Source organism: Podarcis tiliguerta, assembly GCF_965153285.1.
Source record: "Podarcis tiliguerta genome assembly, chromosome: 1".
Taxonomy (NCBI): Eukaryota; Metazoa; Chordata; class Lepidosauria; order Squamata; family Lacertidae; genus Podarcis; species Podarcis tiliguerta.
This window is the reverse complement of record NC_139534.1, coordinates 21,337,273-21,364,225: the sequence shown is the minus strand read 5'-3', so window position 1 is coordinate 21,364,225 and position 26,953 is coordinate 21,337,273. Positions and strand designations below refer to the sequence as shown.

The following is a 26,953-nucleotide window of genomic DNA, read 5'->3' as shown; positions in this document are numbered from 1 at the left end:
ATGTTTCTCAGGATGAGAGGTGAGAGGCTGTGGAGCACATTATTGGGGGAAAAATTCACTTTTTGTTTTAAGGATTGAACTTGGACTATTCAAAAGGTTGTCATTTGGGAGCGATCTTTCTTCCCCTCCTTCTGTTTCCTTCTTTTTCTGTTGAGGTCCTTCAGTAGTGTTAGTGGACGCAGTCCAAAATGCCAATTTAAGACTCAGAGAAAACTGGTTTATATGGTTCATAAAGAAAGCAATTTTTTATATATTTTTTTATTTTGCTTTGTACGGTTTGGGATTAATGTGTAATTGGAAGGGGCAGAAACTGGCAAGGTCTTAGTCTCTCCATCTTCATTTCCTTTGGCAGTTCTAAACACTGGCTGAGCCAGAAGAAGAATAAAAAAAATATGAAAAGCATAAAGAAAACCTTGCCTTTCAGAAGAGCTATCCGTAAGTATGCCTCCTCCAAAAAAAACATACAAATCAAAAAGAAACCAGCTATCCTGTTTAAAGTGGGGGGAGGGTTACTAGTGTTTAAAAATCAATTATCAAAGCTGTGATAGTGTTAAGTGTCCAAAAGGCTTTCTCCTGCCAAACCACCATTCTTTGTGTGCAGAACAAATGCTCTTCCCACTCTCTCTCTTGCAATAAAAATAATTTTAAAAATGATTGCATGGAGTATCCATGTTATTCGTAAAATCACTTTTGTATGTTTTAAAGTAGGTTTTACAGTCCTCAGGTATGGAGGCTGACCTTAAGTTTGTTGGGGAGAGTATTGTTTACTAATGTGTATAAATTACTATTGTTGATTGTTTCGAATATTTTTAGTACGTGCTTTCTGCTGTGTATATTGTAATTTTGTGTTGCGAACCATACTGAGACCTTCAAGCATAGAGTGGTATACAAATTTAATATAATAATAATAATAATAATAATAATAATAATTTTTCTTGATTTTACTGTTTTATCTTTTGTAAACCACTTTGAATGTTGTTGTTTTTAACAAACAGGCAGTGTATACATTTTGTTTATTACATTAAATAAATTAAGCTATTTAAGCTACTGGGAATCTGTCGACTAAGGCCACAATCCAAGACGAACTTAAGCATGCTTAAACTGATTGACTTCAATGGACTTCAGTGCAAGCCACTCATTGTGCCAGGGCCTTAAGGTACAGATAAGGAATTATTTCTGAGAATTATTTATTTCCATGGCGGGCAACTTGCTTAGCCTTGGAAATACCAGGTGCTTTCATGATCATACGTTCAGAATTATTTCTACAATTTTAAAGATATGAAGCTTCACTTTTTTAAAAGTGGAAACAGGAATTCTTAGGAATCAACCAGAAACTGGGGTCTCCAGCTGTTTGTGAACCTCAACTCCCAGCATCCCTAGCTAGCAGGAACAGTGGTGGGGATGATGGGATTTATAGTCCAAAAGCAGCTGGAGACCCAAGTTTGGGAAATACTGAACTAGAGCCAGTAGATCAGATTGGCAGGCAGGAAGGTTACGGTTTACATTATATGATATGATCTCTTTTGTAAGACCATCTTCTAGGCATCATATTTCTAGTTTCCCAGTCACCTGGCCATTACATAGCACTGGTACCTGAAATCAAACACAGTACTGGATCGGTGTCATCTAAACAGGAAAGACCTAAGAGTTAGGATGGTCTCAAAATACTGGTCCTATTCAACTGCTACGTGTGCCATGGGATAAAACTGGTCTAGGCCTTTAGTTCATGCGCTCCACTCGCTATCCCTCTCCTCACACAAAAAGAAAATAATAACTATACTAGGAGACCTTACTTTTATTTGTATGTGATATAGAGGCAGGTTCTCTTAGCTGCCATTAATTTCTTCTTGGGGGAGAAATGCAGAACAAGGGTACGTTTGTGTGCAGTAAATTCAAGGTCTCTTTCCGATATCATCCTAAGTAGAATTGAAATAGCCCTTAAGTAACGCAACCGAATAGTTGCATTGGAGGGGAAAGTGAAATGTACCTTCTTTCGATAAACATGAATGGTTCTGCAAAGGGCACTCCAAAAGCCATATAAACCTTGCGGGATAAGGGAGATGCCAAGAATCACAAAAAAACATATCTGGTTGGCTACCTTTTGCCCTTAAAACAATTGCTGTACCTGATCAGTTTTGTGGCAAGAACAGGAGAGCTGCTTGCAAACACTGACTTGACCTTAAATAGTCAACACTGGGTCTTGAGTATTTTTATGGTTTAGTCGAAATAGTTGATCACCACACTCCCCCCCCCCCCAAACTGCCAGGCAGCTTCCAAGGCCTATTAGGCTTCTACTCTTTCCCGTCCAGGAATGAGTACCCTAATTTGACATCTTAAGCCACTCGCTGCTTTTTAACTTGTTCATTAATTATCTCAAGTTAGGAGCAAGCGGCGAGGAGGTGACTCGATTGATGATACCTAATTATTTAACGTGGTAAAAACAAAAAGGGATAGCAAAGAGTTCCAAAGGGCTTTCTCCAAACTGGGGGAATCTAAAGGTGAGGTGGTGGTTACAAAATCTCAACTTTACATGCACGCTGAGTGGGTCTAATCTGACCATAGGTTCGTGGAGGATAGCTCAATGAAAATGTATACGAAGTGTGCAGCTGCTGGGGGGGGGGGGTAACTCCATGTTGAGATGGTTGGGAAAGGAATAAAAAATAAAAACTACCAATATCATAAGCTGCAGCCACACTTAGAATACGGTATACACTTCAGAAAAAGGGTAGTGTAGAGGTGGAAAAGGAAAACCAAAATGGCCAAAGGGCTGGAGCAACTCCTCTATTCAGAAAAGTTACAGCATTGGGGCTTTTTTGTTTGTTTGTTTGTTTGTTTGTTTGTTTGTTTGTTTAGAAAAAAATTTAAGGGGGTATCTTACTGCAGATAACCACCTTTATCAGTTCTCCTGGTGAATGTAACTTCCCATGCCAGCCTTGGTTTGGTTCGGTTTAGTTTCTATGTACTTGTCTCATGAAGATCTATTTTGTTACATGGGATTATATGGATAGAATTCGATCAAAATGCTTAAAAAAATAAAAATAAAAAGGTAAGGCTGAACTATAGTAGAGGAGTATAAAAGCAGGCATAGTATACAGAAAGAGTGGGGAGGCATTTCTTCATATAACTAGGGGTCATCCACTGCACTCGATGGAAAAATCACAACACACGAAGGTATTGCTTCACACACCACAAAGTTGGTTCCGCTTTTCAGTTTCCGTTGTGTTCCCTAACCGGCCAGCATTAAAGAAGCATGTTTGTCTGCATGTGGTGAAAGTCTGAATGTTTGATAATTGGGAGGAAAGCATCTAAACATGTTTGCTCCACCCAGCACACCAAGGCTGTGAGGGACTTTGAGGACATCCTTGCCTACAGGATGTGGGACTAACATCTAGCTGCTTCCAGGAGATTCAGTTGTGGAATGTCATTTGCTGGAAGGGGATGTATAGACACTTCTAGTGACTATTATATCCAGTGCTATTTGCCTAGAAAAAGAGGTGCTGGAACTCACCACGAACACCTCCCTCGTTCTATTAGAATAGCAATGGCGCCCACCTGAGGTACCAGAACGAGATGTTCCAGTGAGTTCTTGTTTGGGTGGGGGGGAAGCCCTGATTGTATCACTGTTTTATTTTGTATCAAGAACTTTGATTAGTAGGCAGGGTATAAATACAGGCCACGACCATTTTGCACGGGGGTTCAGTTCCCAGCCCCCATCCCTGTTCCCCACCACCACCTATTTCTCTCTCTTCCAGGTCCAAAAAGATCCACGTGTTGGCGATCGCACATCATTTGGATGTGCCTGAAATGGCCACTGGCTGTACTCTTAAATAAAAATGAATAAACTAACTGTGGGAAATGCTATCACAGGATGGCTCCTAACTTGGGGGGGGGGGCTTTAAAGGGGGGTATTGGACAAATTTATGGAGGATAAAGCTATCAGTGAGTACCAGTCATTGGTAACTCGGGTAACAAACACTTCGGGTTACAGACTCCGCTAACCCAGAAATAGTACCTCGGGTTAAGAACTTTACCTCAGGATGAGAACAGAGGAAGGCCCCATTAGCTAAAGTCGAACCTCAGGTTAAGAACAAACCTCCAGAACGAATTAAGTTTGTAACCAGAGGTATATTATCTCCAGAATCAGCGGCACCAATGGCCCTGAATACCAGTCGCTGAAGAATACAAATCAGAGAATTATGCTTCACTCATAAACCTGTTTGTGGGCTTCTCAAGAGTGGGCCACTGTATGAATCTGATCTAGCAGGGATCTCTGGTTTGATCCAGCAGGGATTTTCTTATTCTTATTCTTATATTATGGGACAACAGGGATTTTCTTATTCTTATTCTTATATTATGGGACAACAGTTCCTGTGATCAGCCTGTCCGTGCGTTTATGTAAGCGAACCAAGTGGGAGCCTTTTCTGTTTCTGTGCAGTGCCCAGCTAAGATAAACAGGTGCTCAATGTTTCCTTATAACTGTTTATACTTGCCCTCTTAAAAAGGAAACTTTCTTCATGCACATCTTAAATGGCAGGGCGAGTAAGCAGAGAGGAACTTTATGATAGTCTGCAGCTGTACTGCACTAGGATTCGATTTATATTTATTTATTTTCTGTCCATATTGCTCGATGCACAAATATTTTGGTTTTGCGTTTCGTCCCCCCCAGTAAAAAAACCGCCTTCTAAATGAAAGGGAGGGAAGGTAATTGGAACATAAGACTGCATTGCGAAGTGTAGCTACTGTCAAGCACTATATTTTTTAAAAGGGGGGAAAGAGTGAAATTGCCTTGGAGAGCATCTAGGACAAGGGTCAGCAAACTTTTTCAGCAGGAGGCTAGTCCACTGTACCTCAGACCTTGTGGGGGGCCGGACTATATTGGGGGGGGGGGGGGGATGAACGAATTCCTATGCCGCACAAATAACCCTGATATGTATTTTAAATAAAAGCACACATTCTACTCATGTAAAAACACCAGGCAGGCCCCACAAATTGCCTTCTCTCTAACAATGCTAAACTTTTCTATATACAGAAAGGTTGGGTTTTTGTTTTGTTTTTTTGTTTTGTTTTTTTAAAGATGGAGCATAATCCAAAAACATGATTCTTCATCTGCATTCTAAAGGGATAAGATCTTATATTAAACGTAAAAAAAATAAAAATGATACAGAGTGGCTGGGGAAACAAGCCAGATGGGTGGGGTATAAATAATAGAAATTTATTATTATTATTATTATTATTATTATTATTATTATTAGTCTTTTATGTCACTTTTAATGGCAAAAGTCTGCTCAAGGTGGTTTTCAAGGTAAAAATACAGTACAGTTAAAATAAGCAATGCAAATAATAAACAGGGTACAGTATAATTAATAAACTGCACCACATTGTTGTATGTACAGGAAAAGACTAAGCCAATGGTTGCTCCTTGTATTTAAGTGTGCAAGTTAAGAAGCCGGAAACAAAATCCACTGACCAATGCTGCTAAGCTTCACTTCTTCTATCTCTCCTTATCACCACCCACTTCACACCATGAAGGAATGTTGTGCTTCCCTAGCCTGACTTAAATTTGCATTTGAATTGTATCCTGAGAATGCAGCCTATTTAGGTCAAGGAAAATGTTCTAAATGTAAAGCAAAACTGGAACGGAAATGTATATACGGCTGACTTGACAGGGCAGAGACAATCCCATTACAGTGGTACCTCAGGTTAAGTACTTAATTCGTTCCGGATGTCCGTACTTAACCTGAAACTGTTCTTAACCTGAAGCACCACTTTAGCTAATGGGGCCTCCTGCTGCTGCCGCGCCGCCAGAGAACAATTTCTGTTCTCATCCTGAAGCAAGGTTCTTAACCTGAAGCACTATTTCTGGGTTAGCAGAGTCTGTAACCTGAAGCGTATGTAACCTGAGGTACCACTGTATTTTCAATGGAAGGTACTCCCAGGTGAGAGTAACACAGGGTTTGCAGCCATATTTGGCCAAAGAACCCAACAACAGGAGGAAAGAACATGTACAACACGCTAATAAAACAACTTGTCACATCACTGCTTCCTTTACGACACCAGCCATTCCAAAGGATGGCACATCATGGTAAAGAGCCCCTTATAAACAGAGCCTGCTCCAAATTTTGGAAAGCTTGCCTGTTGCTATGCCGTCATGGCAACACGCAAATGGGACTTTTCTGTGGTGGCTCCCTGTTTGTGGAATGCTCTCCTCAGGGAGGCTCACCTGGTGTCTTCATTACCTATCTTTAGGTGCAAGGCGAAAACCTTCTTCTTCTCCCTGGCCTTTGGCTAGTTAAACTATCTTTGGCTGATTCTGTTTCTTACTATATTTTGTTTCTTACTATCTTACTTTTTTAAAAAAACTGTAAACCACCCTGCGATTCTCGGATGAAGGGTGGTATAGAATTATTATTATTATTATTAATTTGAACACCTCTTAAGCGACCGTAACAAAATTGCTCAGATCAAGGAGCAGGTTTTCATCTATATTTGCACGTAATTGGACAGTTTTGAATCAAGATGGCTGTCCTTCAGGGCACAGGGATGACAGAGGTCAGAGTCCCCTTAAAGGGTAGTCCAGAGAGCAAGTTGAATTCACAATCCAAGGTCGAAGGGGACACAGGGGTCAATGAGAGACGCAGAGTGCAGTCAACAGAGCATGGTCATACACACAGGGAAGTCAGGTTTTCAGAAAGGCAGTGCCAAAGATAAACAAAAAAACAAAAAAACCTGGAATATGAAAGTTGTATTCCAGCAACTTTCCAAGGGACTGAAGGCTTTTCCCCTAGAGCCTGCTAAACCCCATCCTAGGTAAAGCTCCTACCTGAGAAAGCAGCTCCTGAACGGCTGCTATTGCTTGCAATGGTTTCCGTAACTGATTTATAGTTTTAGCTGTATTTTATCTTTCGTGTTTTTGAATAACCTGCTTTATACTTTGGGGAAACCAATCTATGATACTTTGGTAATAAAAGGGTGGTCTGACAGTTTTGTTAATATAAATAATCAGTGTTTAATTCTGTGAAAGCAAAGTTTCATTATCCGTTTGTTTAATTCTGTAAATTGTTATCTTGCTATCAGTATAGACTAGCATATAAATACATAAAACACAGTTGTGTGCAGAGGAAGGAATGCATTTATATAAGCAGGTCAGAAGAATATGTGCAAGAAGCATTCCCGTTCTTAAAAGAAACAGTGAAACACCTCTGGGGCTTTGAATCATTTGCTAAGATAATATTGAAATTTAACTGCTGCTACCAAATGCCTGCCCAAGCAAGATTATTTTACCCTGTGTCTCTGGAAAGCATCAATATTTAGTGAACCTCCAGAAGCAAGGAGTTCTGTCAGTTGTATTGCAGCCATTAAAAAATGCATAATTAAGCAGATATATTCAATCACTCCTAGAGATCATGAAGGAGGAGTTTCCTGCTTTTTTTATAGTCCAAGCCAAGGGTAGGCAAACTAAGGCCCGGGGGCCGAATCCAGCCCTATTGCCTTCTAAATCTAGCCCACGGAGGGTCTGGGAATCAGTGTGTTTTTACATGAGCAGAATGTGTCCTTTTATTTAAAAAGCATCTCTGGGTTATTTGTGGGGCATATTTGTGAGGAAGGGCGTGAGTGCCACCCGCCATTTTGTCACCCCCCTCAGTGGTGACACCTGGCGCAGACCGCCCCCACCGCACCCCCTTTCCTCCGCCCCTGCGTTGTCCACAACAACACCTGAGGGCAGCAGGTCATCTCAGGGTAAGGTAAGTGGTGAAGGCAGAAGAAAAACAGGTCCTCAAAGAAAGAGCCAATAACGCTCAAATAAAAATTCCCACTTCTTGGAGAACGTGTTTTTCCCTTTGCTGCACAGGCTTCCAAAACTCACCAGCTCATATTATTACATCTTTTCCTACCACAGCCAATTCTCTATTCTGCCACCTGTAAGAAAAAATCAATAACCACTGGCCTAACCTGAGGTAGCCTCAGGGATGTTGGCCTGAGCTCCCTGAGGGAGAGGTGGGGAACAAATGTGAAAAATAATATGCATCAAGCACTTAACTGAACCCATTACGAGAGCTGTGCTTTCTTAGTGCAAGGAAGTGTGGATACTTAGTGTGGATACTTGTGCTCTCAAGAAGTAATGCGAACATCTGCTATAAATTAAGTACAAGACCCAGAAACACATTTATTACAAGATTCCATAGTAACCCAAAAAGCGAATCCTGCTTCTCGCCCTCTCCCTCAGATCTCCAGAGTTGTTAAATTTGCATGCAAATATGTTATAGGTGCAAATGTGCTAAATAAATGTGATTAATGTTAGTAGCTGAAGAAGTCAAATCCCCATGACTAGAATAGGTATTTTATTTACTGGTTCAAACAACAGCAAACAAAGGATTTTAATTACATATCTCCAAGACTGAAACTGCTCGGTATTCCCAATTGTCTGCCAAAAATATATTTATGGAAATGAACTGTTGAGGCATCTCAGTGATCTTAATTTTTTTTTTTAAAAAAGAACATATCTGATAATGCATGCAGTTACTTTTTCTTAAAGCAATCTTTATAGCAACCATAAGTTACAGCCAATAAAAAAGGAACCAGATCATATAAGGAGGTTGCATACATATCATACATTTAAACCATGTGGCTTCCCCCAGAGAATACTGGGAACTGTAGCTTATCTCTCACAGAGCTACAATTCCCAACTACAGTTCCTTGGATTATTTGGGGAAAGCGGCGCTGTGGTCTAAACCACAGAGCCTAGGGCTTGCTGATCAGAAGGTCAGTGGTTCGAATCCCTGTGATGGGGTGAGCTCCCATTGCTCAGTCCCTGCTCCTGCCAACCTAGCAGTTCGAAAGCACGTCAAAGTGCAAGTAGATAGATAGGTACCGCTCTGGCGGGAAGGTTTCCGTTCGCTGCTCTGGTTCGCCAGAAGCGGCATAGTCATGCTGGCCACATGACTCAGAAGCTGTCTGCAGACAAACACCGGCTCCCTTGGCCTAAAGAGCGAGATGAGCACGCAACCCCAGAGCCGTCCACGACTGGACAGGGGTACCTTTACCTTTTATGTGCATTAAATGAATTGGGAAAATGAGGGGTTTCTGAATGGCTGTCTTGGTCATAGGTACTCTGAAGATCACACTGATTACATTTAAAATTATTTTAAAGCAAACATGCATGGGGCACTTCAGAGTAGACATAAGCAGAACTGTGCTGTTAACCTATTTTGACAACAAACAGAACATCAGATTGGCAGGTCATTTGTTCCTGACTAATAAAAACAATCAACATTAAAAAAAACCTTCCTTCAATACAGACTAGGCAACATAGATGTCTAATGGAATTTCTTTTAAACACATTTCATATTTCAAACACTGATTCGATAAACGTTATTTCTGTCAATCAAGACCGCGACTGTGCTGGCTTTTAATGGCTGAAGCTAGGCAGATCTGAATAATTCAAATGTTCTATATTATGAAATAATGTATCTGATTTGAAGGTTATTGTGAACATGACTTTATATATATATAGAGAGAGAGAGAGATTACATGTGTGATCATGTTTACTGTTTTTAATATATTTCTTCTTTCTAATGCTGTTGTGAAAAACACAGACTATCAATGAGGCTGGCCTCAGGACAAAAATATATAATTTTATTTGGATTACTGTTTAATAGCAGATATGCAGCACAGGCCATTGCCTGTTTAGTCAAAGTAAACCACAGTATTATTTGTATGTCGCCCATCCAACTGGGTTTCCCTAGCCACTCTGGGCAGCTCCCAACAGAATATTAAAAACATTAAACGTTAAAAACTTCCCTAAATAGGGCTGCCTTCAGATGTCTTCTAAAAGTCAAATAGTTGTTTATTTCCTAGACATCTGATGGGAGGGCGTTCCACAGGGCGGGCGCAACTCCCGAAAAGGCCCTCTGCCTGGTTCCCTGTAGCTTCACTTCTCACAGAGAGGGAACCGCCAGACGGTCCTCAGAGCTGGACCTCAGTGTCTGGGCTGAACGATGGGGGTGGAGATGCTCCTTCAGGTATACTGGGCCGAGGCTCTTATGGGTTTCATACTCCTACTCAGCATGCAGACCAAAGACTACAAAGCAAATGCTCAATCATATGCATCCTTATTTAGGAGCAAGTGTTACAGGTCTCAGTAGGACTTACTTCTTAGTGAATCTGCACAGGAATGAGCTCCAAGCATTGTCAACATATCTGTACAAATGAAACGTTACCAGCGTCATTGTGATACCTTGCTACCTGTGTATAAACCATGTGGCTTTGAGGAGTTGTGCTGCCTTATAATGGAGGGCCATGTTCATACTGAGAATGCCTACTAGTATGACAACATGTTTCCGTAAATACAGATCGGATTGAAATATGATGTTGCACATCTAGGCTGCAATCCTGCCCTGAACTGTGAGCACGCAGGTCCCAGGAAAAACAGCATGACATGCACTTATAACATTTGGGTGCAAAAACCATTGGGCTGGCATTATTTTTAGCAAGGGAGAGACCACCTATTTGGCTCTTGTTATATGCCTGTTTCAAAAGGAGGAAATCAACTTGATTTTGATTCTACTGCATCCAGTGACGTTCTCATTTTTTTAAGTTTACTTTTAAGTATATTCTCACTATGCAAAAAATTTGCTAAATTGAAGCTATTCCATCAAAAGGAAGCGATAGGAAACGGCCTACTGATTTGTTTGAAAGTAGTGAGGCTTGCCAGTATTAAATGCTTGCACACGGGGTTTTTTTTTATTTAAAAAAGATGGAATAAAAGCTTCTGCCAATTTAACTTAAATCTCAGCAATTTTTCTGATAAGAACTGGATAGGTTGCATGCTTACCTCTTTCTCTATTTTAAGCAACTTCTTCACAGCCACCTCCTTGTCCTGGGATACCCATCGGGCTCGATACACACTCCCGAAACTCCCTCCGCCGCAGTTCTCAAAGAACTGCAAGTCATCAAATTTAATTTGCACAAATGAAGCACCGAGAGACAACATCTCATAATGACAAAATAACCACGGCAAAACCTGCAAGAAAAAAAAGGAAGGGGGACAAAAAAAAAATCTCCAGTTATGCTTTCGTTGCCTTGGTTCACCTGTTCTGAACTTTCCCTTTAATACGATAATGCAAACAAGATACGAATGGTATAAAAAGCGGTGGCACTCACACTGTATATTCCGTCCAGACCCTTGCAGCCAATTTCTGTGGATAAACGGCTAAAAAATCCACCGCATTCTCTGCTATTTTCAGATGCTGGGACCACAGGAAAAAGCTCTGCGTATGTGTGTTCAGTTCCCTTATACTGTAGTGACGTACACTGTCAAAAGGAAAGCTCACTTGCAACTGTTAGCTTGCCTAGGAGTTCTGGAATCTGGGGTATGCCATGTATCCATGTCGTGATCACTTCTCGAGAAATATACATAACCTAAGCTCCTGAATATTCTGGCACAACAGCAGCTTTAGACCTCTCCAGACCAAGAGCTCTGTCTGCAAATGTTCACTAAGGTAGAAGCATTTGTTATATGCGGCGGAGGGAAAAGTTGGTCAAAACACAAGTCTGTTCCAGAAGTGGCTTAGTTGTGCCTTCAACAGCAAGTGCAGAATAATTTATCTTGCTTGCAATACACAAAAACCCTATGAGTATGTGAAGGCACACTTCTTCTTTCTTATTCTTTTAAAAAAAGAAGAGATATCATATTTCTTGCCAGCGGAACAGAACATTCTTGTTCTAAGTCACAGGGTCTCTTCAAATAATCTTTAATATTATTATCCAGCCTATTGCTGGATCGCTTAAGAAGACTGACCCCCTGACCAAAAGAAGTTATCAAGCTCAAAAATCCATATATGTCAGGTTCATGTTGAAAGCAAAGTCTAGAAGTAGGCTTTCAGGGGAAACCCAGTGTAACTTAAAAAGCTGGCACAAGCTCACAGCAACTACATTTCTCTGTACATCCAACTTAAGAGATTTTTGTTTAAAGTACAAAACAGTGCAAAAATCAGTACAAAAGTAGCAAAGCCACATGGGCTCCTGTATAAATTCTTGCATAATTTTGCACAGAATAAGATGCTCTTGCGAATGCACAACTAACCTTTCAGGCTGAATTGGCCTCACTAGTTGAGAGGGACGCTATGTGTGATCATTTTCTAGACACCAGGAAATCTCCACCAATTCCACACCTGTTCACACACCACTTAACATTAACCTGTGCAGTGCTGCTTAAAATAAATAAAGCTAACAGTTTAGAGAATTAAGTGATAAAATCCTGCCGCAACCTGTTTCTTGATATATGTGTGCATAAGCATTGTATTTTGAATTCAGAGTTTAGTTCTCTAGGGGGGAAAGAAGTCAGATTGAGAAGCTACTAGTCTTAGATTCAAAATCCTTTTGAGTTTCCATGCCTGCTGCTGGCCAACAAAGTGGACTAGTACCATTATTTCCCTATTACAAAATGGGGAAGGGGACCAGAGTCCAAGTCACAGAGACTTGCAAGAGCTGCAGATAGGAGTTTGCGACTCAAGTGAAGTTTCCAACTAGTGACTTGCAATGCAATTGAGTACTTACCATGTTTGGTGCTTTGTATTAGCAAATAAAATGCTACCCTATCCTATGTAAGGATCTGTGAAACCTCATTGCAAACACTTACTGTATTGTAACTCGCTCTACGTGGGGCTGCCCTTGAGACTGACCCAGAAACTCCAGTGGGTGCAGAATGCCGCAGCGAGACTCCTTACGGGGTCTTCGCTGCGAGATCACATTCATCCGGTGCTATACCAGCTGCACTGGCTCCCGGTGGAGTACAGGATCAGGTTTAAGGTGCTGGTTTTAACCTTCAAAACCCTATACGGCCTAGGACCCTCGTACCTACGGGACCGCCTCTCCTGGTATGCCCCACAGAGGAACTTACGGTCTTCAAATAAAAACATCTTGAAGGTCCCAGGCTACAGAGAGGTTAGGCTGGCCTCAACTACAGCCAGGGCTTTTTCGGCTGCGGCTCCAACCTGGTGAAACGCTCTGTCACAAGAGACAAGGGCCCTGCAGGACTTGACATCTTTCCGCAGGGCCTGCAAGACAGAGCTGTTCCACCAGGCCTTTGGTCAGGGCGCAGCCTGACTCCCTCCTTTGGCAATCTTTACAAAACTTTAGTTTATGGTTGCCATCAATTTTGATTTTACTTAATTTTTATAATGTTTTTATAATGTTGCACTATTTTAGTGTTGTTAGCCACCCTGAGCCCGGCTTCGGCTGGGGAGGGCGGGATATAAATAAAAATTATTATTATTATTATTATTATTATTAGGCACATGTCTAAGTTTAGCTATACAAGTATCAAAGACAATGGATATTAGAGACAATTGAATTTCCCTTACGTATGTACACTCACACTACGGTTGCGTAAGTGCGCACGACGTTCAATTTCAGTTGACTCATCGTCAGTTGAACCCAACCCCAACCCCAGCAATAAGCTCAGAGATCAGATGAAAGGAAGAAATAGAGCAAAATGTAATCAGCACATTGATGGCATATGCAAAACACATGATTGTGCAAGCTCCCATGGCTCCATATATAGACTAGAATAAGGGTAAGGATAAAATGGACTCAGCCAGGAAGTAATGCAATCACTAAAATGGGAATGCCACAATATTACCTACTAAGTCTCACAGTGGCAACAAGGGAAGAGCCACAGCTCAGTGATAGAGCATTTGTTTTGCATGCAAAATACCTGAGGCTCAGGTCCCAGAATCTGCAGGTAAGACTCTCTCTGATGGTAGATGTTGAACAAAGCCATCATGGCTACTAGCTGTTGTTAGCATTATCTTCCATACATTTTTGTCTGATTCTTGTTTAAACTCAGCCAAGTTGGTAGCCATCACTTCCTCAGTCACTCCCATCCTACAAAACCTAGGTTATGCACTGAGTGAGATCTGCCCTGTTTTCTGCTGATGCAAAGAATTTGTGAAGCTTCTCTGCAGTCTCTTTATCCACCTTTGAACTCCTTCGTCATCCAGGATCAGCACCAAAACTGGTCTAATTAATTATGGGCTGAAAACCCTCAACTATGCATTTGCAAGAGGGTCAGAACTAGATGACCCACAGGGTCCCTTCCAACTTTATGATCCTGTGATTTATTGTTCAGTGACAAATCGGAAAATGCAGACCTTATAGGCCATACTCCCATCTCCATTTCTAAGCTCATTTGGAATTAATGTTTTGCTGGAATCAAGGAAAGCTGCTTCCAAGATTAAAGTGTTTAGAATAAACACTTCCATCTCTTCAAATGCAAATATTTCACCTATCTATTCCAAGAGCTAGTTACTTCCATCTTATATCTCTCTAAGCTACATCTTCTGTGGCAATTTTCATGAGGAAGAAGGAGAAAACACCCTGAACCTCTCCAGTGTTCCATGGTCCTGTCATTTGCCGAAATACAATTGGGAACTCCTAGCTACTATTGTATGAGAACCATGGGGAAGGTTATGGAGATTGGCTTTGTTGCCTGCAGCAGATTAGTAACACATGATGTGCATTTGAAGGAATGGTTCTGTCATTATCCATCATATAAAGACATTTCTAAAGTATCCATCACCTTATGAAAAGGACGTGCTTTGTTTTGGCAAGGTGACAGCTGCTTTATAAGTGTCTCTATAGGACGGATTGAACTTCAATTTTGATCTAAATAAGTTAATGTGGCCCGAGACTTTTTATTTAAAAATACCCCCAAACACTGCAAGATGTGAGCTTATGTTCTGTGGATTTGTTGAGACTGATAGGTGAGTTTTTCACTTCCTGACAATTATTATTTTTATAGCTTAGAAAATATTGTCTTCCGCACCATGGAGAAAAGAATCCGAGACCTTTTGTTGCATTTTGTATTTCAATTTTAATGCCCAGCAGTCTATTGTCATGTGCGCTTTGTATATCCAACTCTTTTAACAACAGCACGTCCAGTTCAATATAGTTAAATAGATGCTCAGTGGGTTCCTGTTATCTGATAGCTTGCCTTTATACCTACTCTAACTATAGGTTTCACTTGCTCTAAAGTAAGAATAAGCCAGCATAGGAAAGAGGAAACCCTGTGCACATTATAGTATAGCGCCAGGCTAAAGAGTTCCTTTTCTCCCTTTGGAAAGCTAAAGTTTGGCTCCTGGCTTCCTTAAAATATTATTTGCAGGGGGAGAAATACTGTTTTAAGATCTTAACCTTCAACAGAGATAGGAGCCGAACTCCAGGTTTGTAGAGAGTGACTCATTTAGTTGTTGGTATATGGTTAATAAAAATTGTCACCTGGTAATTATGCAGCGAAGCTTTATTAATTCTGTTCTTTTTTTTCAATCTAGCACACAAAAGGGATTCGCTTTGCTACATTCTATGGGCTGGCTGGGCTTGGGGAAAAGCTGATTGCCTTTAAAAAGTAATGACTTCCTCTAGGTAATAAAGGAGGCAAGTTTTTATTACTTAAAAAAAACGCATTTTCTCTCCGCATAAGACCTACCGTATCTATGTGTCACAACTGATGTTTGTTCATTAAAAAAAAACTATTGCCAGGTGGTAAATTTTGTGCGCTTCTTTGCAAAGCTGAACTTGAACCCTGGAGATGTGTGCCATTTCCCCCCTTCCAATGAAATCTATTGTTCAGTGTCAGGCATGGTTCAGGAAACCCTGTATGCTGTGGTTGCCACTCTATTGGGACTCCAGCTCCCATCATCCCAAGCCAGCCTGGCCAAGGGGCAGGGATGATGGAAGCTGTTGTTAGGCCACTTCTGGAAGGCCCACCCCTGCCCTAAAAGGATCCCAATGCTTCCTTAAGAGGTTTATCTGAAATGGAAGGGAAAATTGCAACGGCAGCCAAAAATCCAATGGAACGAGAATTCACATTTTATGCATGCTTATGATTTCATAACACAATTATGTTATAACTGTATTGTCACAGATTATTGCAGCTGAATATATTATGCTTGCCACTGCGGCTCACAGAAGCCTCTTTCTGCACCTTTAATACTCATGGTGAACATGAGCAGAAGGTGCTGTTTTCCCTGGCAATAGTGAATCTACATTCAGAAGGGCGTTATGAACATTGATCATGGTCTATACTACTATCCTGATCCATCTTCTATTTAGAGGGATGACGAACTGTGCACATAAATGCCTAACCCAGCAAATGGTCAAGTTAATGAAGGAGATTGTGCATAGCCCCAGTCAGCAGAACCTCCCTCTTCTGCTCTGCTGATTTTCTGACTAGGTCTAGTCACAAATCGCAGTTTGGATCAGAGTTTAAGGCCTTTAGGCTGAAATTCTAACCAAGGAGTAAGTCCCACTGAACTCAATGGGGTCGTTTTTGAGCAGGCGTGTATTGGATTGTCCTTCTGGGCGGAGGGGGAAGGGGGTGCGGTGGGGGCAGGCCGCCCCAGGTGTCACCACTCAGGGGGTGACAAAATGGCGGGCAGCACTCACCGCGGGGCCTGCAGTGCGCCCGTGGGAGAGACACGGTGGTTGGGCGCCCACAGGCTCTGCGCTGCACCAAACAGTCCTCCCGCTGCCTCCCCCTCAGCTGTAGGGCGGCTGAATGGGAGGAGGCAGACAGACTCCTTGGAGGCCCCACAGAGCGGCCTGCCCCACCTGGCTCAGCCCCACGGCGCAGGGCACACGTGCTGCTCCAGGCACCTGATCAGCTTGCTCCACCACTGCTTTCGGGTTGCTTACTTTCTTATGTTCCTGACATTTTTTGATTAACAATTTATTTACTTTTTAAACTGGACTTTATTATCACTGTATTTTACCTTAAGCATAACTAAGATGGGCAAATGCGTAAAAATTGTTTTTTTAAAAAATACAGCAGCCACAGCTGGTATGGGAAAATACAGTTTCATTCTTTGCCAAAGCTTTCAGGCCTATGAAACCCTACATGGCTTGGAGCCATCCGGTATTGAGTAAAGGGGCACAGCTTCAACCAGTAATAATAATAATAATAATAATAATAATAATAATAATAATAATTTATTATTTGTACCCCGCCCATCTGGCTGGGTTTCCCCAGTCACTCTGGGCGGCTTCCAACAAAGATGAAAAATACACTAAAATGTCACATATTAAAAACTTCCCTGAACAGGGCTGCCTTCAGATGTCTTCTGAATGTCAGGTAGTTGTTTATCGCTTTGACATCTGATGGGAGGGCGTTCCACAGGGCGGGTGCCACTACCGAGAAGGCCCTCTGCCTGGTTCCCTGTAACTTGGCCTCTCGCAGTGAGGGAACCGCCAGAAGGCCCTCAGAGCTAGACCTCAGTGTCCGGGCAGAACGATGGGCCAGTCCCCCCCCCCAGCAGTTATTCCAAAGGAGAAAGGTCTTCTTCAGCTGGAACTCACCAGAACTCAGTTCTAGCACCTCTCTGGTGGGTGCCACTGCAATTATAAGAGAACAAGGGAGGTGTTCATGGTGAGTTCTGGCACCTCTTTTTCTAGAAAAATAGTGCTGTAGAAATCGTTTCCTATAAAGGCCCACCGAAGTCTGTGGTTGTTGCCAGGAGTAAGGGGAAAGCTCAACATTTGGATAGCTGCCTTTTGAGGTGGTTTCAAGGTGGGTGCAATTGTCAGTGTTCTTTAGGGCGCTGTTCTGAAATGAACACAGGGAGGAGCCTCAGGTTGCTATGCCCCAAGAAAATATATGTCAGCCATACTTCGAATTCGGTAACTACAGTAAGCTATCACATGACCACTCATCCCAATCTCAGTTCAAACTCATTTTGTCATAAACTGACACTGATTTTTTACACCCATGCCTTGAAACATATTGAAGTTCTGACTTTTGTAAACTGACACAAAATATTGTATTTGCAATTCCATTTTCTTCCTCACTTTAGAGTTGCGCCTTTTGGCTTAGCACCCCTTACTTTTAACTAAATCCAAGCCAAGTCATAGGCAGTGCGCAAACTTACTCAGAAGTAAGCCACTCTAAGTTCAGTGGGACTTACTCTCTAGTAAATAAGTTGCAGTGTGGCACCTTAAATTTACCATTTCACAGTCAATTTGATGACTGTAAATGACAAGCTCGCTAAATGTAAGACATCATATCCCAATATATCACTGTTTGTCTGCAAACTGTAAAAACCATGTATTTTAACAGTGCCACATCCATGACATTACATGCACACACAGCTGACTATAATAATAATATTAACTCATTTGGAATTGGAACATTCAGTCACCCAGTTCTCCAAGTATGCAAGAATTAAATTCTCCTATTTCCAGCTTAGATCTTTAAAATAAAAAGCGATTAAGCCAAGACACTTCACAGCTTTCAGTGATTCCTTTGGAAAGGCATTCTGCCAATGTATTGCCAATAAAGTAGTAACTACATTTGTGCTAGCTTAAAACATACAGCAGAACGTGCCAAGTTTCCTTATTTGGGAAAGAAAACACACAGTTCCATGGCTTTCGAGGACTTTGGCCATCCATTTTTAGATTCACGATTTCGTATCCCTATACTGCAATTCATCTCTTGGGATTTCAAATGCGGCCCCATTCCAAGCACCCTGAAACAAAATGAACTCACTATTCCTCTAAGTGGTGGAAAGGAATCTATGCAGTATAATGGTGCTAATATGCTACAAAAGGCACACTAAAGCCTGGCTTTCTTAGCAAACACAGCTCTGTTTCAGCCTAAGCAAATCTGAGAACATATATTATGACTGGCCATCTTTTCCTTCCTCTCCTCATTTCCCCACCCTCAACCCCAGGCATGGATCCTGCTATCTTCAGCACCTGCTCAACAGCAGAGATAGGTAGGTGAATCTCGTCCTGCTAATGACTCTACAAGCAAAAAAACAAAAGTTTAACCAGCCAATTCTCATGTTGTAAAGCAACCTGCTGCAGGAACAAGCGCCTTACCAGAAAGAAAAAAAGAAAACAACGTATTACAAATTTTCTCTCCGGTTTTCCCGAAAGCTTCAGTTACCAAAAAACCCCAAAATGAGGCTGATCAGCTAAGAACTACGGAAGCAACACTAAGGCTGCAATCTGGGAGCAAGCCTCCTTAAAATCAGTAGCAATCAGTTCTGAGTCGGGGTGTATAGGAGTGTACAGTAACACACAAAATGAGGACTGATAATGTTTCGTTTGGGTGTGCAAGGCATAGCTGTCAACTTTCCTTGCGAGGAATCCTATTCGGAATAAGGGAATTCCCCTTAAAAAAAAGGGAAACGTTGACAGCTATGATGCAAAGGCGGCGGGGGGGGGGTACTCTTTTGTTGCCAAGTTTTAAGCAGAAGGGATGTGCTGTTACCAACAACCAGTGGCGTAGCGTGGGGGGTGCAGGGGGGCCGGCCGCACCAGGCGCAACATCTGGGGGTTAGGGTTAGGGGACGCAAACCCACGGGTTAGGGGGCGCAAATCCACGGGTTAGGGGGTGCAAATTACTTGCCTTGCCCCGGGTGCTGACAACCCACGCTACGCCACTGCCAACAACAGTTATGGTGGTTAAGAGAGCATGGTATGGGTGCCTCCAGACGTCAGTATTTTGCAGGAGGGAGCACTGTTCGAAATTAACCAGGGGCCAGGCGCATTTTGCACCTGGCTTTCGACCACTTGCGACCAAGTGGAGATGTCTGGGTGCCAGGATAGCATCTGGCATCTCCACCAGCGGGAGGCGCACGCCTGGGGATCCTTGGATCTTGACTGTTTTCACACACTAATACCCCATCCTGTTGAATTCTACCAGTCACATTTTACCTGCACAATTGGAATGAATTTCTGTGCAGCCGGAGCCGGAGCAGTAGCCATTAAGAAAAGAGGTCGGAATAGGCCAATATATATGTGGACTGCTTCTGGATCAAGTGACTTTTCTTCTTTAAGTTCTCAAAGCTCTTAACCTAGTGCAGGGGTCTGCAACCTTTAAGACAAAAAGAGCCACTTGGACCTGTTTCCGAAGGAAAAAAAACCTGGGAGCCGCAAAACCATTGCGACATTTAAAGCATGCGCGCTGCTGCCCTCCGATCTGACAGTGGGCGGGAAGGTGACATCGGGACGGTGCGTGACTAACGCACGCCCCGCCCCCATGTGACGTCACAGCCAGTACAGCGCCCGCCACAGTGGAGAGTGTCGGGGCGCACAATGCGCCTCCTCCCCTCGCTAGTATCTGCCCCGGAGCCGCGGCAGAGGTGTAAAAGAGCCACATGTGACTCCGGAGCCATGGGTTGCAGACCCCTGACCTAGTGCAAGGTTGTCATCTGAACTAGCCAGATGCTTAACTGATAATCAACCACAGTCAGTCCATAATTTGAAAAATGAAACTATGGAACCGTCTTGCCCCCAAATGGCAACTAGACATCCCAGTTTGGCAACTTTAACCTTGGTTTAAGGCAGGGTAGGCAACCTAAGGCCCGTGGGCCGGATGTGACCCAATCGCCTTCTCAATCCGGCCCACGGATGGTCCGGGAATCAGTGTGTTTTTACATGAGTAGAATGTGTGCTTTTATTTAAAATGCACCTCTGGGTTATTTGTGGGGCCTGCCTGGTGTTTTTACATGAGCAGAATGTGTGCTTTTATTTAAAATGCACCTCTGGGTTATTTGTGGGGCATAGGAATTCATTCTTTCTTTTTTCAAAATATAGTCCAGCCCACCACAAGGTCTGAGGGACGGTGGACCGGCCCATGGCTGAAAAAGGTTGCTGACCGCTGGTTAAGGAGCCATTTGACACCTAGCTTATATATCTGAGTTTCTAACACGGGGAGGGAGTCAACTTTAGTCAACTACCAGAACTTTAGGATTTGCCCCAGCGCAACAAATCCAGGTGTTTTGGGGTTTTTTTTTAATGGGCTTTCTGCAGTTTGGAAAGCAACAGGGAAACCCAATGTAAAGTGTGAAGTGAACAAATGATTAACAGGAAGCTGTGAAAACACTCTACAAGCAACTTGGGATGAATGCTTGTTATCGTATAACCACCCCGTAAACGAATCAGAACAAACGCTCAATAAGCATAGGATAGCATCTAACCTCTGCAGCACACACTTTCTGCTCACAAATCAGAATGCGCTCAAAAAATGGGTTGCCTGCAGCCAGTGGCGTAGCGTGGGGGGTGCAGGGGGGGCCGGCCGCACCAGGCGCAACATCTGGGGGTTAGGGTTAGGGGGCGCAAATCCATGGGTTAGCGGGAGCAAATTACTTGCCTTGCCCCGGGTGCTGACAACCCACGCTACGCCACTGCCTGCAGCAGCCCCTATGACCTGCAAATGCTCTACCTCTTCCACACTGTCTCAGTCCCTCGCCTATAATAGGGGGAATGGATCTTTGCAATTCAAAGGAGAGTCCCACTGACACTCTCATGAAGCTTAAGGAATCACATGAAGGCCCAGACATTTTAACAAGAACAGGGACTATATATGATTTTTATAATTAATAGTGTTATTTAAAAAATGAATGCAATTTTAAAATGCCATTTTAGCTGTGTTGTGTGCTGCTATTACAATTTTACAGTTTTTGAGTAGGCAATTTTAAAATGTTTGAGGTTTGTTTATTATTTTCATATTTCTGCTCTTAGGAATTTTGTTTTAAATAAAAATTAATCAAATTGAAAAGCAGGCTATAAATACTCAGCACCATATCTATTCATGTTTATTCTGAGCATAAGGATTAGCAAATTATCTGAAACATTTAAGCCCTTGGGGAAAAACACTACATGAATATGAAAAGTATATAGTCCATATATACATGTCTCAAAGCATATAGATAAGTCCAATAAATGTGTGAGGTATCAGTGATTCAAAGTTATTTTAGCTGTTCTAAGTTTTAGCTTAAATCAAGTATGAGTAGCTTCCTTATTCTTGGAAAGTACTATAAACTCTGACCAGCAGTCCATAGATCCAAAGCAGGCACAGGTAAGAGCTAGGCCAAAAAAGTATTCTGCATTTTTTCCAACCATTGTTCAGCAATTGAGGAGAACAGAAATTGTATCCAAAAATGACCAAAGGGCACAGAAAATTTGGGTGAAATCCTGATGTAAACGTCCTTATATTCTACAAGTCATTTTTCCAGTGGTCTGCCATCTGCAGCCTCTTTGGGTGCATGTTTCCTCTTAAAAAACAAAACCATGACATCCTCAGCTAAGCTCTCTTGCAAACAAGGTGGGGAGACTGCCTACTATGTACCTGGCAGCTGTGCCTCAAAAAAAAAAGTTAAGGTCTTTTAAAGTAAACTACTTTTAAATCAACAAGGTGGAAATAGTTCTTTAAAAAGAAAGCTAACAGGAACGGCTTCCCTTAAACAGGCGTTCCACAGGGCGGGAGCCACCACCGAGAAGGCCCTCTGCCTGGTCTAGTGCCAGGGAATGTTTGGTGAATCTTAGTCGTGCTTTATCTACAGTTTTGGTTCTCTACCGCTTAAGAGAATTATTTGGCTAAGCAAATCGATAAATAGAAGAATTGTTTCCTTTATGCCAGAGTAGGTAACAGAACGTCTCATCCAGTTTTTTGGGTTCCTCTGGAGAGCTCAAAGGTGGGATGTGAAGAAGATCTCCCTGTTTGCAGCCTACATTGTGAGGTAGACTGCCTTTGAATGTGGGGGCACCATCCACTTCCATGAAATTGTCTAATTTGGGAGGGGGATTACACAGAAAAAAGGAAAATATTCCCTAGCCAACAATCAATAGGCATATAGAAATGATTTTAAAATAAACATCAAGTTGTAGAGACCACCCAAAAAAAAAAAATCAACGAGTACACCAATCCCGGGTTTCTATCCAACATAGCGAGCTGTGTAACTGTCATGAATATTCCCAAATTAACACATATTTAGTAGGAATGCACCAAGTCAGGAGCTTGTTTGGTCATATAAATTACAAACAGTCCCAAAGCAGAAGCACAATTGGAGGGGTCCGTATCACCCCCATTTTGTAAGAAATGGTAATGAACATGACTTTTTAAAACCATAGATCTGTATAACAAGTTGTGTCCTTTCATCCCAGAGAGATCGTTAGACAAGCAGCAACCAGCAGACACGGAATTAATTGTTGACAAGTAAGATTAGCATTGGTGCTATCAAAAATAGATAAGAGTCATGACACACTGTCCAAGGAGACCAGCGTTTGCCAGCGATAATGCCAATTTCCGCTACAACTGGCTTCCAGAACTTGTGTACATAGTTACATCCCCATCACATATGGCAGTATGTTCCTAGTCGTACTTTACAACCCTGCCGGCACAAGAGGGAACCAGATCTTACAATATGAGCTAGTCGGACCAGGGTTAAAAAAACTGGTGGCTGACCACCTTCAAAGAAGTATCCCTAAAGTCATCAGACATGGACCTAAAGGGACGAATTTCGGAGGTTTAAGATCTGGTCCATGCATGTGGATTTTTCAGGTCAGTAGTGCAAGCAGGTGGGGGAGGCTGCGGAGAAACACTTTGTGAAGAGAACACACACCAGCAACAGCCGCCTCACAATTATTAGGTCAAGTGCACCCAGTAAAATTCTCAGGAGCCTTAAGGGAGAGACAGAGAAACTGTGTGTGTGTGTGTGTGTGTGTGTGTGTGTGTGTGTGTGTTTAAAAAGGTTTGGGCCCACAAACCAGCACTCTCAGGCAGCTGCAAAGGGCCTGAACCCCAGTAACCAGGCCCACTAGTACTGATGCAGGCCCTGAAGCATGGGGCCTGGTGGTGGCAGCAGCAGTAGAAAGCAGCCATTTTAATTCCCCACTAGTGCCCTGACATGCCATGGCTCCCTTTGTGGCTATAACCAATGCCCTCTTACTTAGACCACTTGCGTTTCCACGTTAACAGCTCTTTCGTGTTTTGTTTATGTAGTGATCCCACCGAGGACCAAGTCCATGAGGTTACCATCACCTAAAACCCGGTAGGCTTTACTTCCAAATAAACCTGCCAAGTATCAGGCTGTCAAAATTTCAGGATCTATTATCAGGGCTCCCCCCCCCCCCCCCAGATATAACTTGCAGGAACTCAGTTCTGGCATCTCTCAGGTGGGCGCCATTGCCATTCTAAGAGAACAGGTGAGTTCCGGCACCTCTTTTTCTAGAAAAACAGTACAGCATACTTTGTTAATTTGGGGGCATTCTGTTGCTTAAAAGGCCAGAATGCATTCTTTACACACACTGTCAAAAGTAGTGGTGGTGGGAAATATTGCTTAGCAAACTTTGGAGAATACACAGGACAATGGGGTGTCCCCAAACCAGAGCTAAATACCCAAGTTTTTCCTTGCTCGCTTGCGTTTTTTGTTTCTCAACTGGTGCCGCTGCTGCTGCTGCTGCAAACTTTTCGACATCCCTACGGGACTAGAAACCCAAAACGAGTCTAACGATTTCCTGCGAGGTTAGCCGCCAGGATGAGGAATGCCCGAAACCCAGAAGATGACAGGTGGCTTGAATCATCCCTGCGCCCATTCCCAGGGCGGCGCTGCACAGGTATGCGCAATCCTGAAACCCGGGCGGCAGCGGCGGAAGGGCCTGCGGAAGCTGCGCATCTCCAAACTTCCCAGCAAGTTGCAAGCTACTTTTTTGTAAAGAGAGGAAAGGCGTGTGTGCCACCAAAGCGGGAACAGGAGAGGGTGTGTGCGCGTGTCCGAGCTAAACGCAGAGAGAGCAGGAAATGATCCTTTCAACTTGCTGAGAAACTTACATAAATCCTCTTGGCAGGCAAAGGGGGCTGCGCAAGCCAGACTGCAGCGCTCCCTCCAAGCGCCTGAGGCCGGCTTCAGGGAGGGAAAGAGGACTCTCTTTTCTCCCCCCCCCCCCGTCGCCCAGACCCCATATAGGGCGGCCTGTTGCGCAAAGTGGTTTCTTTTCCCGTTCCAAAAGCGCAAAGCCTCCGCGGGCTCGCTCGCCTTTTGGCGCTCAACTGTGCCAAGCGCGCGCCTTCTCCTAACCCCCGAGGCAAACCAAGCGAGGAGCGCGCTCGCTCGCTCGCGCCCGCCATGTCAGCTCCAGACATTCTTGGGGGGACGCGCGTTCACCCGCCGCCGCCCCCCCACCTCCTTTCCCACCCAGTCAGGAGAAACACCCGGGCTTCTTTCTCCCCCGGCGAAATCTCCACCCCACCACAACGCCGAGCCCGCCAGGCTTTGCAGCAGAGCGCGCTTCCCTTACCTTCCCGGAGGGACCCGCCGAAGAGGGAAGCGGCCAACTTGTCCCGAGCAACTCCGCTTTCACCCCGCGGGACCTCGGCTTGCTCCCCTGGGCGCGCGCGTGAGCGTGTGAGTGCGAGTGTGCGTGCCCCGGCTCTCCCACGCTTCCGGTTAATGTCACAAGGAGTCACACCACAAGCCAGCCTTCCCAAGTACCTTCCGAGCTTGCAAGAACAGCACCACCCCGCGCCCGGCCAGGCTAGGAGCCGAGGGGCAAAGCACGGCCCGCCCACTTGGCGGCTGGCTCCCAGGCAGCTGCGGAGTTTCCCCACATCACTGGAGAGTCGAGGGCGACGTTAATTCCTCGCGCTCTTTCCCGTCCCCAGCACACCGACCTGGGGGGTGGATAAAAGATACTCGAGAGAGCCAACTTTATATTTAGCCCAACTAAGCCCCTGTCAAATTCGAAGGCAAGAGCCCAACAGAATAGAATAAACTGCATCTCTCCACAGAAATGTTCCCTGTTCCGGCCTCGTTTGCAAATCAATGCAAGCCTAACTTACTGTTTTATAAGTACTGCTGAGGCGAGGTCATTTGTGTGCGCACGTTTAGAAAAAACGTTTTCCCAATATTTCCTGGCCTAATGGCACCAGCTTTGCTTCTTATTCAAACATCAACAGTTACACACACACAAAAATATGTCTGCGGGAGAACCTATATTTGATATAAGGAGACTTGCACATTGCCATGGTGTGGCTAAAAACTCCCAGGTTGCTCCAATCACGTTTCTGTTTAGAACTTGTGCTTTTGGATTCGACAAAAGTTAGAAAGGAGACATGAACATATTTCTGCTACTTTAATCTAAGGACCAAACTTCTGGTTGCACTATTTGGTCTCCTAAAGACGACACAAAATAACTGGTCACTCTTCTTTTGAAAGAAAAAGCACCCATGCAACCTTCAGTCTGAATGGGCTCTCAGTTCAGGTCTACTGAGAAACAACACACACAAGCTGTTATTTGCCCCCAAATATGCCGTTTTAAAATACAACTGTGTAATGCGGAGCTACAACATAAAAAACCCCACCAACGTAGCATCATTTTTTCCCTCCTACTCTTAATGTAATAATTAAAGTTGGGGTGTAACTCACAGAACTTGAATCACCACATGACATGCCTACCCAGCAGCAGACAGAAATTGTTGGCTTTGATTTGGTTTGTCACTGTTTCTCAGGTGTTTTCAATGGGGGGGGCATGTCTGGAAGAGATCCTTCCACTCGTTTGTGTGCAGGTAGCAAAAGTGGGCAACCTGTGGCTCTTGGCCTAATTATCATCATTATTATTATTTATTAAATTTCTATACGGCCCTATACCCGCAGATCTCAGGGCAGTACACAACATAAGGTCATGTGGTTCTCAAATTAATGCAAGTGGCAAGGAGGGGAAAGGCAACGGCAGAGAGATTTCAGCTGAAGGAGTGCTATTTTTAATGCAAATAAGGGAATTTTTAATTTCATCTACTGTGCCCACCCCTTGGTGCTGATGTAGTATATGTTGCTGTTGTTAATTCTGCTGCCTGGTCTTTGACCGCAATAAAAGACTGATTGACTGAACAGCAGAGAGACAGAGAATGGGATGGTGCAAAGACAGATAAAAAAATGCCCCTGGCCATTGTTGACTTTGGACCCTGACTCCTACCGGCCTGTGCTGCCTGACCAAGTGAATGTGGTAGCCCTAAACTGCCTGCTGCTGCATGCAAGGATTTGTGGACTGAGGTGCTGAACAAAGCCAACAATTGTAAGAGAAGAATAACAGTGACCCTATCCCTAGATCACCTGTCGCTTCTTGGAACTTTGTGCTTGAACTTGAGGTCACTAGGCCTGCTCCACAGCATTGAGTA

At 43.4% G+C, this 26,953-nt stretch overlaps 1 protein-coding gene across 4 annotated transcripts in view; it reads right to left on the bottom strand.

The window, feature by feature from the left end:
- MAP3K20 (mitogen-activated protein kinase kinase kinase 20) overlaps window positions 1-25,458 on the bottom strand; it is a 78,259-nt gene extending 52,801 nt beyond the window's left edge. The window contains exons 1-2 of one of the 4 annotated variants that reach the window (XM_083411320.1): window positions 25,078-25,458; window positions 10,832-11,020 (exon numbers count right to left, since the gene is read on the bottom strand). In XM_083411320.1, the coding sequence (XP_083267446.1) occupies window positions 10,832-10,990 (159 nt within the window). In that variant the 5' untranslated portion in view covers window positions 10,991-11,020; window positions 25,078-25,458. Of the gene's footprint in view, window positions 1-10,831; window positions 11,021-11,160; window positions 11,518-25,077 lie in introns of those variants that run through there. The other 3 variants (XM_083411322.1, XM_083411321.1, XM_083411319.1) reach the window with 3 other exon arrangements.
- Between the last annotated feature and the right edge of the window lie 1,495 nt (window positions 25,459-26,953).